The sequence below is a fragment of the Fundulus heteroclitus genome, chromosome 19 (assembly GCF_011125445.2).
Source record: "Fundulus heteroclitus isolate FHET01 chromosome 19, MU-UCD_Fhet_4.1, whole genome shotgun sequence".
NCBI classification, from domain to species: Eukaryota; Metazoa; Chordata; class Actinopteri; order Cyprinodontiformes; family Fundulidae; genus Fundulus; species Fundulus heteroclitus.
The window spans coordinates 20,129,883-20,144,241 of record NC_046379.1 but is presented as its reverse complement, the minus strand read 5'-3'; the positions used below and the strand labels follow the sequence as shown (position 1 = coordinate 20,144,241).

Here is a 14,359-nt window from a genome sequence, read left to right as displayed (position 1 = left end):
TGCTTTCAAAAATCACTTAATTAAAAAACACAATCCGCCGGCATTTAATGTCATCTTAGTATCAACGGAGCTGCTCTATGAAGGCCTCAGAGGTTTATTAGAGAGCATTAGAGAACAATCCACATCATGTAAACACAGCAGACAGTTTATTACCCCTAATGCTCATTTAGGGTAAGGTCAAAAACAATATTTTAAACCTAAAATATCTCTCAGAGCTGTCCAAGAACGACAAATAGTGCAGTCCACAAACCTGGCCTTTATGGACGAGCAGCAACAAGAAAGCCTTTGTCAACAGAAAGTGGGAAATGTCAACCATGCGGCGGAAGGTGATCTGGTCAAATGAGACCAAAATTGAACTTTATGAGCAAAATAAGAAGCACTCTGTGGAACTGCACACAACTCTAAATACGGCAAAGGGAAATATGGCGGTGGCACTATCATGCTGATATTCTGCATTTATTCCTATCACTGTAAAAGAACATTAACTATGTTTGTTCACCATAAGTAACCTTTTGTGTAAAAGTGAAATGTGCTCAGTGTCTGTGTGTGTTTTTTCTCATTTTACTGGTAAAATGACGACTTTGATGTAAAGTGAGGACCTTTCCTTGGTCCTCACGCTTACTCTGGGCTAGGAGTTAGGTTTAGCACTATGGTGTAAATTAGGTTTATTAGGGTTAGGTATAGACCCATAGATGTTAGGGTGTGTGTGTGAGAAACTGAAACAACGCAGCAGCTGGGTGAGAGTGACTGATAATGGAGGGAAGTAAGTAGCTAAAGGTGGAAAAAGGCAGAGAGTGTCGTTATATTAATCTATGACATGAAATAATGATATGGGAGCTGGTGATGAACTATAATGGCATCAAAAGAGCAATAAAGTGCATATAGTGAAATAAAAGACCGGGTTGATGAGGCGATAACCGTTTTTTGTGTAGCTTAAACAGAAGCCCCTACATGCAGTTTGTCAACCAGTTTTAGGATTTTCTCACTGCTTTGTTCCATGAGTTTTTTTTTTGTTTGTTTTTATCTGGCTGAATAAATCCACATCATCTTTCCTTCAAAGTTCAGTTTTTCTTTTTACTGATATATCTGAAGAATAGTTGTTTGAGTATGTTTGAGTCTAAAGGCCTGCACTGCAAAAAGAGAACTAAAGATAAGTACAATTTTCTTGAAATGAATGTATTTGCCCTTGATTTGAGCAGGTAAATAAGATTATTTGCCAATGGAATGAGTATTTTTAGCCCTAAAATAAGATAATTAGAAATCCTGCACTTGAAATAAGGTGATGGAGATGAATTGTTCCTATTTTAAGTGCAAAAATCTTATTCCATCGGCAAATCGTCCTATTTATCTGCTCAAATCAAGGAAAAATACTTTAATTTCAAGAAAAAAATTCTTATTTTTAGGTCTATTTTTGCAGTGTGTACATTCCTCACACGAACAGAGAAATGGGTTCTTTTACTTGCGTGGGGGTGGAAATGTCTTTCTGGTCTACACGTCTCATTCTTCACAAGTACGTATCAGTGCAGAACTACTACAAAAGTCCTCATAGGTATCTCTAACTGCATTATTTGCCGGTGTCAAATTTCTGGGCAGCCGCACAACATTTATCAGACACCCCACAAGAAAAGGTTCTGCTCAGGTGATTTGTCCAGAACAAGCTATAAGAAGTCCCAAACCAGGGCTGTGGGACAGAATGGCGTCATTTTGTTCTTGCAACCCTGGAAGGGAGAAAACAAACTTCTGTGCTCTAGTACATACAGGCCTTATATTGTTCCTCGGAGCGAGAAGAGCATTTATGTCCCAGCCTGTGCTGTGGGGGTACTTTTTTTTTCAGTGAGGACTCGGAAGCTGGTCAGACTGAAGGGGAAGATGAATGGAGTCAAACAGAGGACAGACCTTGAAGAGAAGCTGTGGGGAGCTGTGAAACACCTTCGACTGGGTTGGAGGCTGGTCTACCAGCGAGTCAACCTAAACACACAGCCAGAGCTACAGTAGAACGGTTCAAATGAAAGCAAATTCATTTGTTACGTCGGCCTAGTCAAAGCCCAGCTCTAAATCCAAAAGGAAGGTTTGAAAACTGCCATTCGCAGACGCTCTCCCTTTAACTCAGCAGGGCTTAAGTTGCTGTATGCGCAGACTAGCAGTGAAAGTTGCAGCAGAAATCCCTCTGAAACTCCACTAAATGTACCTTTCAACCAACAACTGGCCCAGAAGATTCACTGTATTCTCATTTGCTGCCCGATGGACACGGGTTTATATGAGTCCTGCTTTTCTGATAACGCTCTGATAACGAGTTTTTTTTGTGTGTGACTGAATTTAATAGACGTGCGTACATGCATATAAAAAGCAACTGTAACCAGCAGGTGATACGTATTCCCTTCACCGGGGTCTGTTGGCCACGAACAACGGCAGGCGCTGTTTGTTCCTGCTTCCTCGGGGCTTTGGACTCCAGTGAGCCGGGGCAGGACCCGGCCGGTTTCTGTTCTCCACGAACAGCCGCTCCTGCACAGAGACACATTGTCCCCTGCTTCTTTTAATTAAAGACTCCCGCTGCAGACTCTGTGCCAGGTGACCCGAGCTGCCGCAAACCAACACGAGTCCACCGAAATCCTCTTAAATCTCCGTGGATAATTGGAGGGAGAAACGCTACACCGGCATCCTGAGATGGAGGAGAGGATTATCTAACGAGGACCTCCACTTAAGAGTCAAGGGCGGAAGAATAATGTGATGTTTTCTTCTTTCTACATTCAATCTACCTGCTTTATTCTCCCGCTTTATTCCTCCTCTCTCTCTCTCTGTTAAGGTTATGTGAGAGGGAGGGGCTGAATGACTCTTTTTTTTTTTTTACCTATGAATTTCACCTAGTCCTCATCCCAGCTGAATTATAGAATCATTTTGAAGACGGATTCAGACCAGAGCCGACATGGAGGGAGGATTTGCTGCAGCTTTCCTGCTTTTTCTGCCTCTCCTGAGTGTCAGCGGCGTCTCCAATCAAAAAACGACAGGTACACCAGTCGAAGGCTTACACGGAACAATTGTTTCTAGGGAATAAATACTTTACAGCATGTGATCTCCCTTTAACGAAAAAAACAAAAACCCCGTTCTCTGACTAGTCTCCTGGTGTGTGCTGTCGGAGGCCGAGGAGCAGAAGTGCCTGGATTTAGCCGGCAATGCCACGGCCAGGAACGTGAGGGGATCTCTGCTGTGTGTCCGCGGCCTGAACACAAGAGACTGCATGGAGAAAATCAAGGTATAGGAGGATGGAAAATAGGATAGCCATGCTTTAAAAGACTTAAAATGTGAAATATTAATTTTGGCTGGGCTCTTCATAGTCCATTTTTATCTCTCAAACCCTAGTGTAAACCCTTTAAATGTTAAATTACTTACAGCAAATGTACTGTACTGATAAAAATAAACTATATAGAGATATTAGAAAGAAAATATGCTTCATTTAACACACATTAATACAGTATATTATATATATATATAGTATCTTTGTGCACACGTAGGTCCTCTCTGGGTACTCTAGCTTCCTCCCAAAGTCCAAAACCGGTTCCTCTATAAATCCCTAAGTGTCTGAGTTTGTGCGTGGTTACCTGTCCTGTGATGGACTGGCGACCTGTCCAGGTCTACAGCTGGAGATAAACACCAAGCTTCCTACGATCCTGCAACTTTAACTGGGTACAGACCCACTTCATAGACTTGGGTGGATATTTTTGCGTATTTTTTAAAATGGAGTCTAAAAATTATTTTAAGTATCTATGTTAAACACAGATCTCTATTTTAGAAATGGACGTTAAGTCTGAGTCTGTGGTGTGAAATTATCGGTGGCACCCAACAGATATTTACTGCTTGAAGATGTTCGGTGCTTAGGGAGTTCTCCTTATGCTGTGGCTGCTGTTGGAACGACATAGACTCATAATTGGCTTCAAAAGTAATTTCTGGTACACTTTTCATTTTTCCATATACTATTATTGTATATACTATAAATAAATAAACAGATTATGTAGTACTCAGATCAATCTGTTTAGGACCGTTTACTCTAAACAGTAAAGTATACAAAGCGCTACAAATACAGTTGTTTGTAAGTAACGGTGCTTTATTGCACTGATGATAAATTTTATTGCTTAAACGTAAATGTTATTTGAATGAATAAAGTATCTTTGGAAATAGTTACAGAAATGTATTTACACTGAAATCAGACGAAACTACATCAAAGTACATTGCTTTAAAGTTTAAATTGTTATTTATGCTCTACTCACATTTTAAGTGTGTTTATAGGATAAAACAGTGGATAAGATTCTCCATGTAAAAGCATTTTAAACACAATTTCTGTGTATTTCTGTTTGTTCTAGAACAATAGGCTTTAAGTACAATAATCTGAAAACATCTTTTCATTTCATATAGTATACTGAGGGCCCTTTTTTTAGCTCCAGGCTGCATAAAAACAAATGTCTGTTTTCTCAGAACGGCACGGCAGACGCGGCCTCGATGTTTGCAGATGATATCTACGCTGCGGGCCTCTGCTACGGTCTGGAGCTCGCAGCAGGAGAGTCTCACAACGGAGTCGGTAAGCCACATGTTGGAGCCCAGCAGCGTTTATGGTCTTACCCAAACTTCTCATAATGTTTGTCTCACAGAAGTAAAAAAAATCACGGTAGAGATGCACCGGTCAGACATTTCCTGGCTAATACCGATTTCTTTCATTCTAAGAACTTCGGACGTAAAAAGCAAAAAAAATATGCTGCAGATTGCTTAATGGAGGCGGTGATTATGAATCCAACTGAAAATTAAGAGTGTCCAAATTTTGCCCCTTTATCCAAGAAAAGTTCTCTTAAATTGATCCAATATTCAACCTAAAAAGTGCTTGCAACTCTTAGTTCATGTATTTTAAGATGAAAATATGTTGTGCACTGCAAAAACGGAACTTAAAATAAGTAAAATGTTATTAAAATTAGTGTATTTGTCCTTGATTTGAGCAGGTAAATAAGATTATTTGCCAATGGAATAAGATTTTTGCACTTAAAATAGGAAAAACTCACCTCCATCACCTTATTTCAAGTGCAGGATGCCTAATTATCTTATTTTGGGGGTCAAAATACTCATTCCATTGGCAAATAATCTTTTTTACCTGCTCAAATCAAGGACAAATACACTAACTTTAAGAACATTTTACTTATTTTTAGACCCGTTTTTGCAGTGTGTGTTCTTAATTTTGGTATATTTAATATACGGAGGGAAACAAATCTGATTATCTGCAAACCATTGAGCTGGAAAAAGCTTCCCGATCATAATCTCTGCCTTACTGATGAGTGCGTTTTTAAATTTTTCATGTCCTGTCCTGACGTGTGTCCCACCACCCTACACCAGACGGAATCAGCTACTACGTGGTGGCCATGGCCCGACGCTCCTCCTCAGACCTGTCCTTGCTGGAGATGCACGAGCGCAGCTCCTGTCACCCCGGCATCCGTACCACAGTGGGCTGGACCGTTCCCATCGGCTACTTGGTCAACACGTCCCAAATCAGCATAGGAGAGCAGTGCAACTTCCCCAAAGGTGAAGCCAAGCGTGGTGGCTGTGTGCCGGGGTGGGTGGTGCACACTGATGCGTAGAAGGTATTTCAGAGGTCCGGAGGCAGGAAGTGGGGTGGGGGGAGCAGAGAGGTGAAGGGATGGAGGTGGGATGGGGTGAAGCACGCAAGACCACACTGAAAGAGCAGATGGGATGATTTAATTACCACAAACCTTGTTCCCATTGAGTTATCTTCTAATTTGTTTGGACTTTAGCTTAAATGCAATCACAGAATCTTACCAGGGAAGCGGTTTTTAATGTAATTGTTTAAAAAAACCTTTGCCTTTTCTGAAATATTGATAACTTCTAGTAGGGCTGGACGATATAGAAAAAAGCATATCGATAAAATAGGAATCATATTGATCGATATCGATAATTATCAACAAATTTAAAACATATATTTTAAGTGCAGCCCTGGTCATTTTATGCTGTTGCTTAGTGGCCTATTTTTACATCCAGAACACACAAACAGTGAATTCAAACTCAGCCTTTTATTCAACCAACTTTTTACCAAAACTACAAGCTTTTAAAAAAGAAAAAACATTGTGTATCGATCAATATATATTGTTATTGAATTATTGTCCAGCCCTAACTTCTAGCTGAATTCTACAAATAAATAAAAAAAAAATGTGAAAAGCAAAATAAGTCATTTTGTGAGTCCAGCTGACTTGTCCTCCATTTCTCCTGCCAGCGGTGGGGAACTTCTTCGGTTACAGCTGCGTGCCCGGCGTTAAGGATCCTCTGCATGATCCCAGAGGCAACAACCCGAAAAACCTTTGCGAGGCGTGTATAGGAGACGAGAACGACAGACACATCTGCGCCAACAACCACAAGGAGAGACATTACGGAGAGGCTGGGGCCCTGAGGTATGAATCGTTCACCATTACCTCCAGGAACAACACCCGGACGTGGGTTACCTGATAAATCTATCCCCTGACAGATCCACTACAACCTGGAAAAAAAATGTGCCTGGTTTGAAAGAAATGATTTTGCTCAAGAAGACAAATTGGAGGTACTCAGATAAGATGGAAATTTACTCAGGACATAAAAGTACCATGTATTGCTGCACTTTGATGATAGAAACCGTACATCCACAGGTGAATACAAAAAATATGAATAGAAAAACGAGAACGGCAATTATAAAGCAAAAGGGAAAAGTGAGACTTTAAATAACCGTAAGGATTGAGACTTGAGTAACTGTCTCCTCAGAATCAGTTTTAAGCGCTTAGTGTACGAAACGCTTGAAATCGCACCACTTCCAAATATTACCAGCAGCACAAATACTGGCAACCCTGCTACCACACAGACAGGGGAATCGTTGACCATCCGTCTTTGATCAATTATTTTATTTATTTAGAGGAAACAAAAGTGTAGCTCAGGGGCCATTTACTGGAATTTTGTGGTCCTCATCACAGTTCAAGAGTGGTACAAGTTTGATAGTAAGTAAACAACCTTAGTGGTAGTACCACTATACCATCCAGCAACTTTTGCTCAATTTCAATCTTGGGTACAATTGTTCACGAAACTTTGCAAAATACAGCAAGTGTTTTCAACGTGTGACCCTATACCTTTAATTTGGTGATCCTGGCTCTGCATGAAATATGCTGGACACAGTTAGATCATCCAGGGTTCTGATTTATCTCTGGTTTGGACCATTTTATTGACAAAATACTCAATGGTTTGCTGGTAGAGCCTATCAGAACAAACCGGAAGTGTCCTGACATTTCAAGGAGAGCTTGACCTTGTGGTCAGTGGCTAAAAGACGTGTGCCCCCTGTGTTCATATTTATTACTAATCAGAAAGTCTTAGAAACAGCATTTAACTTAAGGTAAACCAGCTAAATTGACTTTGAAGGAATTGATAGTTAAAGCTTGGGTATTTCAAGATATGCTAGAAATTATTTTTGATTAATTTATTCTGAAGCTTTTTACAAAACAGGAGTGGTGATAAATGTTGCTGGCACCGTGTCACAATAAGACCATTGTTTATTTAAAATGGTCTGTGTCTGAGGGGAGAATAACAGGCCTATAAAGAATTTGTCTATAAAAAGGTTTTGTTTCTGCCTAAAGTCTGGTTGTATTTTTCTGTTGGTTCTTTTAATGGATTAAATGGGTTTAACAGCTTGGTTTCTTTCTCTCAGGTGTGTTGCTGAGAACCTGGGCGATGTGGCGTTCGTCAAACACACAACGGTCTTCGACAATTTGGACGGTGAGAGCAGAAAATCTCCTGAATGGCGACGAAACGCTGCTGATTTGCTGGAATCCCAGCACGGGTTGCAGTTCCCAGTCAAGACACAAGATGTCACTGTGGCGCCAAGTATTTCCGCTTTCCAAAACTGGGAGCTATCCAGGATAAATGAGCAAATTTCACTGAAATTCAGTGAGGCACATCAATATGTCTCCCTGTGAGATTAATAAAGACAGAAAGATGGATGAAAAACAGGAATTAAACAAAAAAAAAATTATATCATAACAAGCAGATGTCCAGGCATTTTTCTGTCCAGCAATAGCATTCTAATTCTCAGCTTGCTGCATCTGCTCCTTTGCTTTGGGCAACATCCAAAATTAATGGTGATCATTATCACAGTCATGCTGCACAGACTCTGCTGGTACAGGCAAGAAGAAGCAGCTTGACACTGGCTCCGTGAGCACTGCAGCTGTAACGAGGCTTGCTGCATCATATGCTTCAGAGAGGTCCAGAGTGGCACCAATTAAGGGAGGTCAGGAGAGCACAGAAGGTTTGGGCTAATGTCCAGGGAAAGCTGAAGGTGCGCTGCCTCTTTTCAGGTAAACATCTGTTTGGAAATGAAAGTATATGAAAGTATACGAACTACATTTTTAGGACTAATGGTGGCAAACGGGATATATCGCACACATAAAAAGTGGTTCTTTATCAGAGAGAAGTACAAGTTTCCCCGTCTAGCAATATTTCCAGCTTTTAAAAAACTAAATTCCGTCTTGTTCCCTCTTTTGGCCAGGTAAGAACCAGGAATCCTGGGCTTTGGACCTGGAGCTGGAAGACCTCAAGCTGCTGTGTCCGGATGGGACGGAGGCAGGTCTGGATGAATATCTGCGATGCCACCTGTCAGCTGTACCTGCCAACGGCGTGGTGGTGCGCATGGAGGATAAGTGCCGTGTCTGGAAATACCTGGAGCGTTTACAGGTAGAATGCATCAGGTTTCTGTATTAGTTTGTGTCACACCCCCGCAGGCCCTCACCGGCCACTTTATTGGGTACGCGTGTTCAATTGCTTGCGACACATTTAGCGGAATCAGCCAATCACACCGCAGCGACTCAATGAATTTTGGCACCTATGTGATGGAGGCGAATTACCTTAGTTCATACTGATCATCAGAATGGGGGAAGAAAAGGGGTTTAAGTGACTCTGCACGGAGCGTGGTTGTTGATACCAGACTGGGCTGGTCTCAGTGGTTCAGAAACTGCTGATCTCACTGCAAAAATAGAACTGAAAATAAGTCAAATTATCTTGAAATAAGTGTGTTTGTCCTTGATTTGAGCAGGTAAGTAAGATGATTTGCCAATGGAATGAGTATTTTGACCCCTAAAATAAGATAATTAGATGATATGCCCTCTAAATAAGAGAGAGAGAGAGAGAGAGAGAGAGAGAGACAGAGAGAGACAGACAGAGAGAGAGACAGAGAGATAGAGAGAGACAATTTTATTTGTCATTTTGTATGCACAGAGTGTGTACAGAACAAAATTTCGTTTGCATACAGCTTGAAAAATCACAGTAAATTGCAGAAAGTTTCAGGATAAAGATGCAGCAGTAATTTATGTAAACAATTGAAATGCAAACAATGCAGGGGAAATAGACAGTGTGCGAAATAAGATGATGGAGATGAGTTGTTCCTATTTTAAGTGCAAACATCTCATTCCATTGGCAAATCTTCTTATTTACGTGCTCAAATCAAGGACAGACATACTTATTACAAGATAATTTGACTTATTTTTAGTTGCGTTTTTGCAGTGCCACCGGCCGAAAAGGAGAAAATATCCCATTACAGGGGAACTATGTGGATGAAAATGCCTCGTTGAAGTAAGACTGGTTTGCGATGATAGAGAGACAACAGTAACACAGAACCAATTGTTACAACCATCTCAGAAAGCACAGCATATGGAACCTTAAATCAGACGGGCTACAGTAGCAAAACATCACAACAGGCTCCACTCCGCTCGTTTCGGAACAGGAAACCGAGGCCACAATTTGCCAGACTCCCAAAGGTTGGACAATAACAGAATGGTAAAAATGTCATCTGGTCCGGTGGGACCCGATCAGTATTGGGAGTAGACAACATGCATCCATCGATCCAATCAATGATGGTGGTGGTGGTATGATGGTATGGGGGGTATTTTCTTATCACCAGTTGAAGCATCATTAAAGCACCACAGCCTTTTTTAGTATTGTTGCTGGCTATGCCCATTCCTTTATGACCACAATGTACTCAACCTCTGATGGCTTCTTTCTGGAGGCTAAAGCTCATTGCCCCTCAAACCGGTGTTCTGAACAGAATGAGTTCACTGTTGAGCCAACGCCTCTTACAACGTAAACTCCACAAATCTGCAGCAACTAGATGCTTTCAAGTGAGTCTGGGCCAAGATCTCTGTGGAACGTTTCCAACACCCTGTTGAATGTATGGCAATAGGATTTTAGTAATTGTGAGCTTTAACTAACCAAGTGGCCAGTGAGTGTATGTGCGCATCGCTTCATTGTATTGTGAAGATTATTGACTCTGCACTGGTTATTGTGGAGATAGTAGCTGAGATCCCTCATGCCTCCTTCCTTCTTTGCGAGAGTGTGTCTGAGGCCGTCCTGCGCCGTTCCTCCAGCTCCGCATGCCTTCAATCTCAAAGCCACACATGTTCCCGGAACACGCCCACGCACATCCATGCATGCCCTCATGCATTAAGCGCTGTCACACGCTGTCTCTCCTGCAGAACGCGTTTGGCAACGCCACCGAGGGCTTCAGCCTGTTCAGCTCGGCAGGCTACGGCCAATCCGATCTGCTGTTCAGCGATGCCACCCACCACCTGCAGAGAGTTCTGGGTAGTTACACCTCTTGGCTGGGCCCCAGTTACACCGCCATACTGCAGGCCTTCGAGTGTGAGGGTAAGAGTGATGATGTCCGCCTATTCGCCTGCGTGCACAATTGGGTTTATGTGGGTTTGCTTATGAGGAGTGGGTGGCTAAGTGGCTGGATAAGTGTTTTCTGCTTTTTTATGTGTGTGTGCGTGTGTGTGTGTGTATCCACTGCAGCTGCTCTCATTACGGCTCTTTTTCCACAAACAGGCTTCTGCTGATGGAAGAGGGGGAAGATACCCAGCGCATCAACTTCCACCCCATCCTGCTGTCTCCATGCAAGTGTTCTGCATTCCCGCCCTGCCATCTGTGTCCCTCTGCTTTCCTATCGCTTTGCGTTGTGTATTTGTTTTCTTCCTGCGTGCCGCCGCCCGTTTCTCTCGTTTTTGTCATTGCCCTCCGACAAACTTGGTGCGTTGTCCGATGTAGCAGCTGTGAGGAAAGGTCAACGCCAAGAGCGGCTAATCAGCTTTTCTGAACTCCATAAAACATGATCTGGGGAGGGAAGGGTAGAAAATATGAAGTAATTGAGTAGAAATATACGATAATAGTGTAGAAAAATGACACGTTCCTGTGGTAATTACAGCTGATATCTCAGCATTTTTTTTTTCAAACAAGATTGGAAACAGCAATCACTGAATGTGTCCTTCAGAAACCATCTGAACACCACCAACATGTCCTGCTGGCTGTTCCTCCACAGTCTACGCTTCAGCACCACCGCCCTCCCACCTCCTTCTCAACAGGGTCCGTCTCTGGCACTGAGCAACTGGGTGCTATTAACGTTGACATTAGGAGTCTCAGTTACTGTAACAGTGTGTGTCTGAGTGTGTGTATGTCTGTGTGTGTGTGTGGTTGAGAGAAGCACACATTCTTTCCCACAGCCATTATTGTCCTAATTGGCAGTCTGGCTTATTTTACATCGCTGGTGTGTGACAGAGGAAACGTGTGTGTGTGTGTGTGTTTGTGTGCCTATGTGCATCTGCTGATAGGGTTGCTTCTCTCCCGTGGCTTGTGTAGCTTTCTGCTTCGGATCAGTGCTTTCTCACGTCTGGCATGGTGGGCCGCACCGTGCCAGCACACCGTGTACTGTAACACCGCCGGGTTTGGAGGAAGGAGGCCTGCCCAAGTGACCTCTGAGGGACCCTCGACTTAAATACATTTTCTCCTCGCTTTGCATCACCCGGATCGTTCTCACGCTCTTAATGCCCGCTTTCTTTTTTTGGTTTGTCCACATAAGCAGGTGTGAGTTGCTCTTCTAAGACTACAAGACCGTCCAAAGTTATTCGAATCCTTTAGAACTTTTCAACATTGATACAAAGCTACGACCCCAAACTTCAATTTATTTTATTAGGATTTTAAGAGAAAGATGATGTAGTTATAACCCATTTGTGAAGGAAAGTGGAACAGAAACAAAAAAAGCACAGTGTGCATTTGTATACAGGGCCCCCCCCGAGTCAATGCTTTGTAAAATAATCTTTTGCTGCAATTAGAGCTTGGCATGTCTCTGCCACCTAAGAGATTGAGATTTCTGCCCAATTATTTTTTTCTATTTTTTTTTCTTTTACAAAATAAGTGTGGTCAGACAGGATGGACTGCATCTGTCAACAGCCGCTTCAGATCTGGCTTTGGATTGCCAAGGGGAATTAGGCCTGGACTTTGTCCAGCCAGGAGGTCAACCTCTGCCATTCTCAAGTCTTCAGTAGTTTTTAATACGATATGTTTCTGATATGGTCAATATGGCTCTTCATCCATGGCGCCACCATCAGGGGGTGGCATGAACGCGACCGATAAGTTCAACCTTAAACATGTTCTCTTTTGCTCATTGGCATGAGGCATGGCATAGTTGATGTGGAGGGAATGCAACCAGACCTCCACCCCATCCCACCCTACTTGAATGCCACAGCCGGCTGAAGTTGTTATGTGAGATAAACTTCCAAATCAGTGCTAAGTGGAAGGTACTTTTACAAATTAAATAACTCTATAGTCAATTTGATCATCAAAAATCTAAGCTGTATCATGAAAAAAACTCATTTTAACACATGTTCTGATTCATTAAATCCTTCATTACCTTCGTAAAAACACAAATAAAGCATTTTCTGCTTTTTTGGCCTCTAGATAAGCTTTCATTGAGAAGAGCATGAAAACCGCAACATAAACAGGTCATAACTGGCCTTGAGTTTGTATTTGTCTGTCAGAGAGAGATGGGCAAGTCATTGTAGATTAAAAACTTAACAAAAAAAAGTTTTGCAAATTTCACTTATTAAAAGATGGTCATCCAATTATTTTTGCAAATTATGTAGGGCTCGAAAGAAAACATTTGAAAGGAAAAAAAGGTGTTTTTCCTCAGTCACAGTCAGGATTTAGATCCGTTTTTCTTTGAAAAGGCTTCCTGTATTACAAAAATTTTAATACATGGATTAAATTAGGTTTTGTTGCACCAAGGGCTGCATTTGAATAAAAGGCATGGAATAGATGTGGTCCTATTTACTATGACATTACGAAAAAGGTAAAAGGTGTGGCTAAAAAAAGACAAATCCTGTATGTCGTACCTAACATTTCAAATGTAAGAAGATTTTGTTTCGTCTGTAATCATCTTGCCCAAATAAAAAATAAAAAGTTTCCGTCTGCATCAACCACCTGTGCTGGTGGACCAATTCATTCTTGAATTGCAGTTGGGGGGGCCACACAAAAGAAGTCCACAAATTCCCTCCACAATTTTTTTTTTATTTTTGTGTTGTCTATCTCATAAAATTTTAATAAAAATAGACTGAGGTTTGTCATTGCATCATGATAAGATACAATACACTTTAATCACTGATAATTCTGGCAGGTTAAATCAGTGAGGTTGTACAATTACGAATAAAATCAGTTCCCACTTTAAAGCGCCTGCTTGAGCTTCTGTATCATCCTCTGCACAACGCTGAATGGTCTATAAATTACACTGTTTTAAGTTGCATCTCACCTCCTTTTGTTTCCTACGCTTCAGTTGGTTCAGATATAAACTGGGTGACGTTCCTCTTCTCCTCAGTCTGTGTTTTTGAACTCTCCTTGCATGAAAGCATCCACAGCTGATACAGGATTTTCAAATGGCTCTGTTTGGAAAGGAAGCCTAATGCCTGTGCATGTAACAATCTGCGTTTTTTCTTACACCCACGTTTAGTTTGGTTATGTACCACTGCTGATTTTTCTTTTAAAGCACCGCTTTAAATAAAACTTGATGTAAATAAGTCCTCTCTGCCTGAATGTGTAAAGCTGCAGACTTCCTTCTTTTCAATCAAATAAACGATGATGAAGAAAATAATTCTCTCTTTTTTTTTTGAGTCGGCTATAATGGCTGTTCGTAGCCGTGCAATCCCGATTTGCCTGAAAACAAATGATCCCTCTTGCTTTATCACACACACTCAGGGTTTAGCTGGTAAATCAGGGACAAACCATTATCATCAGTGGTCCCGGCAAAGAAACAGACCTTTTTTTTTTTTTCCACAGACCCAATATCCCTTCTGGCAGAGCTTCACCTCATTTACAATATTAATCCTATAGAGAAAGCCTCCACATGATGGAGGGGAACCATTTAGCAACGACCAGATACTGTAGATTGAACTGCAGTGCAGCAGAAAGCTGCAATCACTCTCCTTGGATCTCCCACCGCTCCCTTTGTTGCCGTAAAGCAACAATAAAATCACACCCAAAA

General features: G+C 41.7%; 1 protein-coding gene across 1 annotated transcript; it reads left to right on the top strand.

The window, feature by feature from the left end:
• Positions 1-2,870: 2,870 nt before the first annotated feature.
• otomp (otolith matrix protein) lies at positions 2,871-12,038 on the top strand. The gene is made up of 9 exons (XM_012881069.3): positions 2,871-3,005; positions 3,114-3,250; positions 4,468-4,570; positions 5,371-5,556; positions 6,263-6,437; positions 7,712-7,779; positions 8,549-8,733; positions 10,527-10,698; positions 10,879-12,038. The coding sequence occupies exons 1-9, from the start codon at positions 2,924-2,926 to the stop codon at positions 10,887-10,889; spliced, it is 1,119 nt and encodes a 372-aa protein (XP_012736523.2). The 5' UTR covers positions 2,871-2,923; the 3' UTR covers positions 10,890-12,038.
• The last annotated feature ends 2,321 nt before the right edge of the window (positions 12,039-14,359 follow it).

What these genes read in the sequence shown, in the direction of transcription:
- otomp (XM_012881069.3), top strand. Translation starts at nt 2,924, where the DNA reads ATGGAGGGAGGATTTGCTGCAGCTTTCCTGCTTTTTCTGCCTCTCCTG. An exon ending in ACTGCATGGAGAAAATCAAG is followed by an intron (nt 3,251 to 4,467) that starts GTATAGGAGGAT and finishes CTGTTTTCTCAG; the next exon opens with AACGGCACGGCAGACGCGGC. An exon ending in AGAGTCTCACAACGGAGTCG is followed by an intron (nt 4,571 to 5,370) that starts GTAAGCCACATG and finishes ACCCTACACCAG; the next exon opens with ACGGAATCAGCTACTACGTG.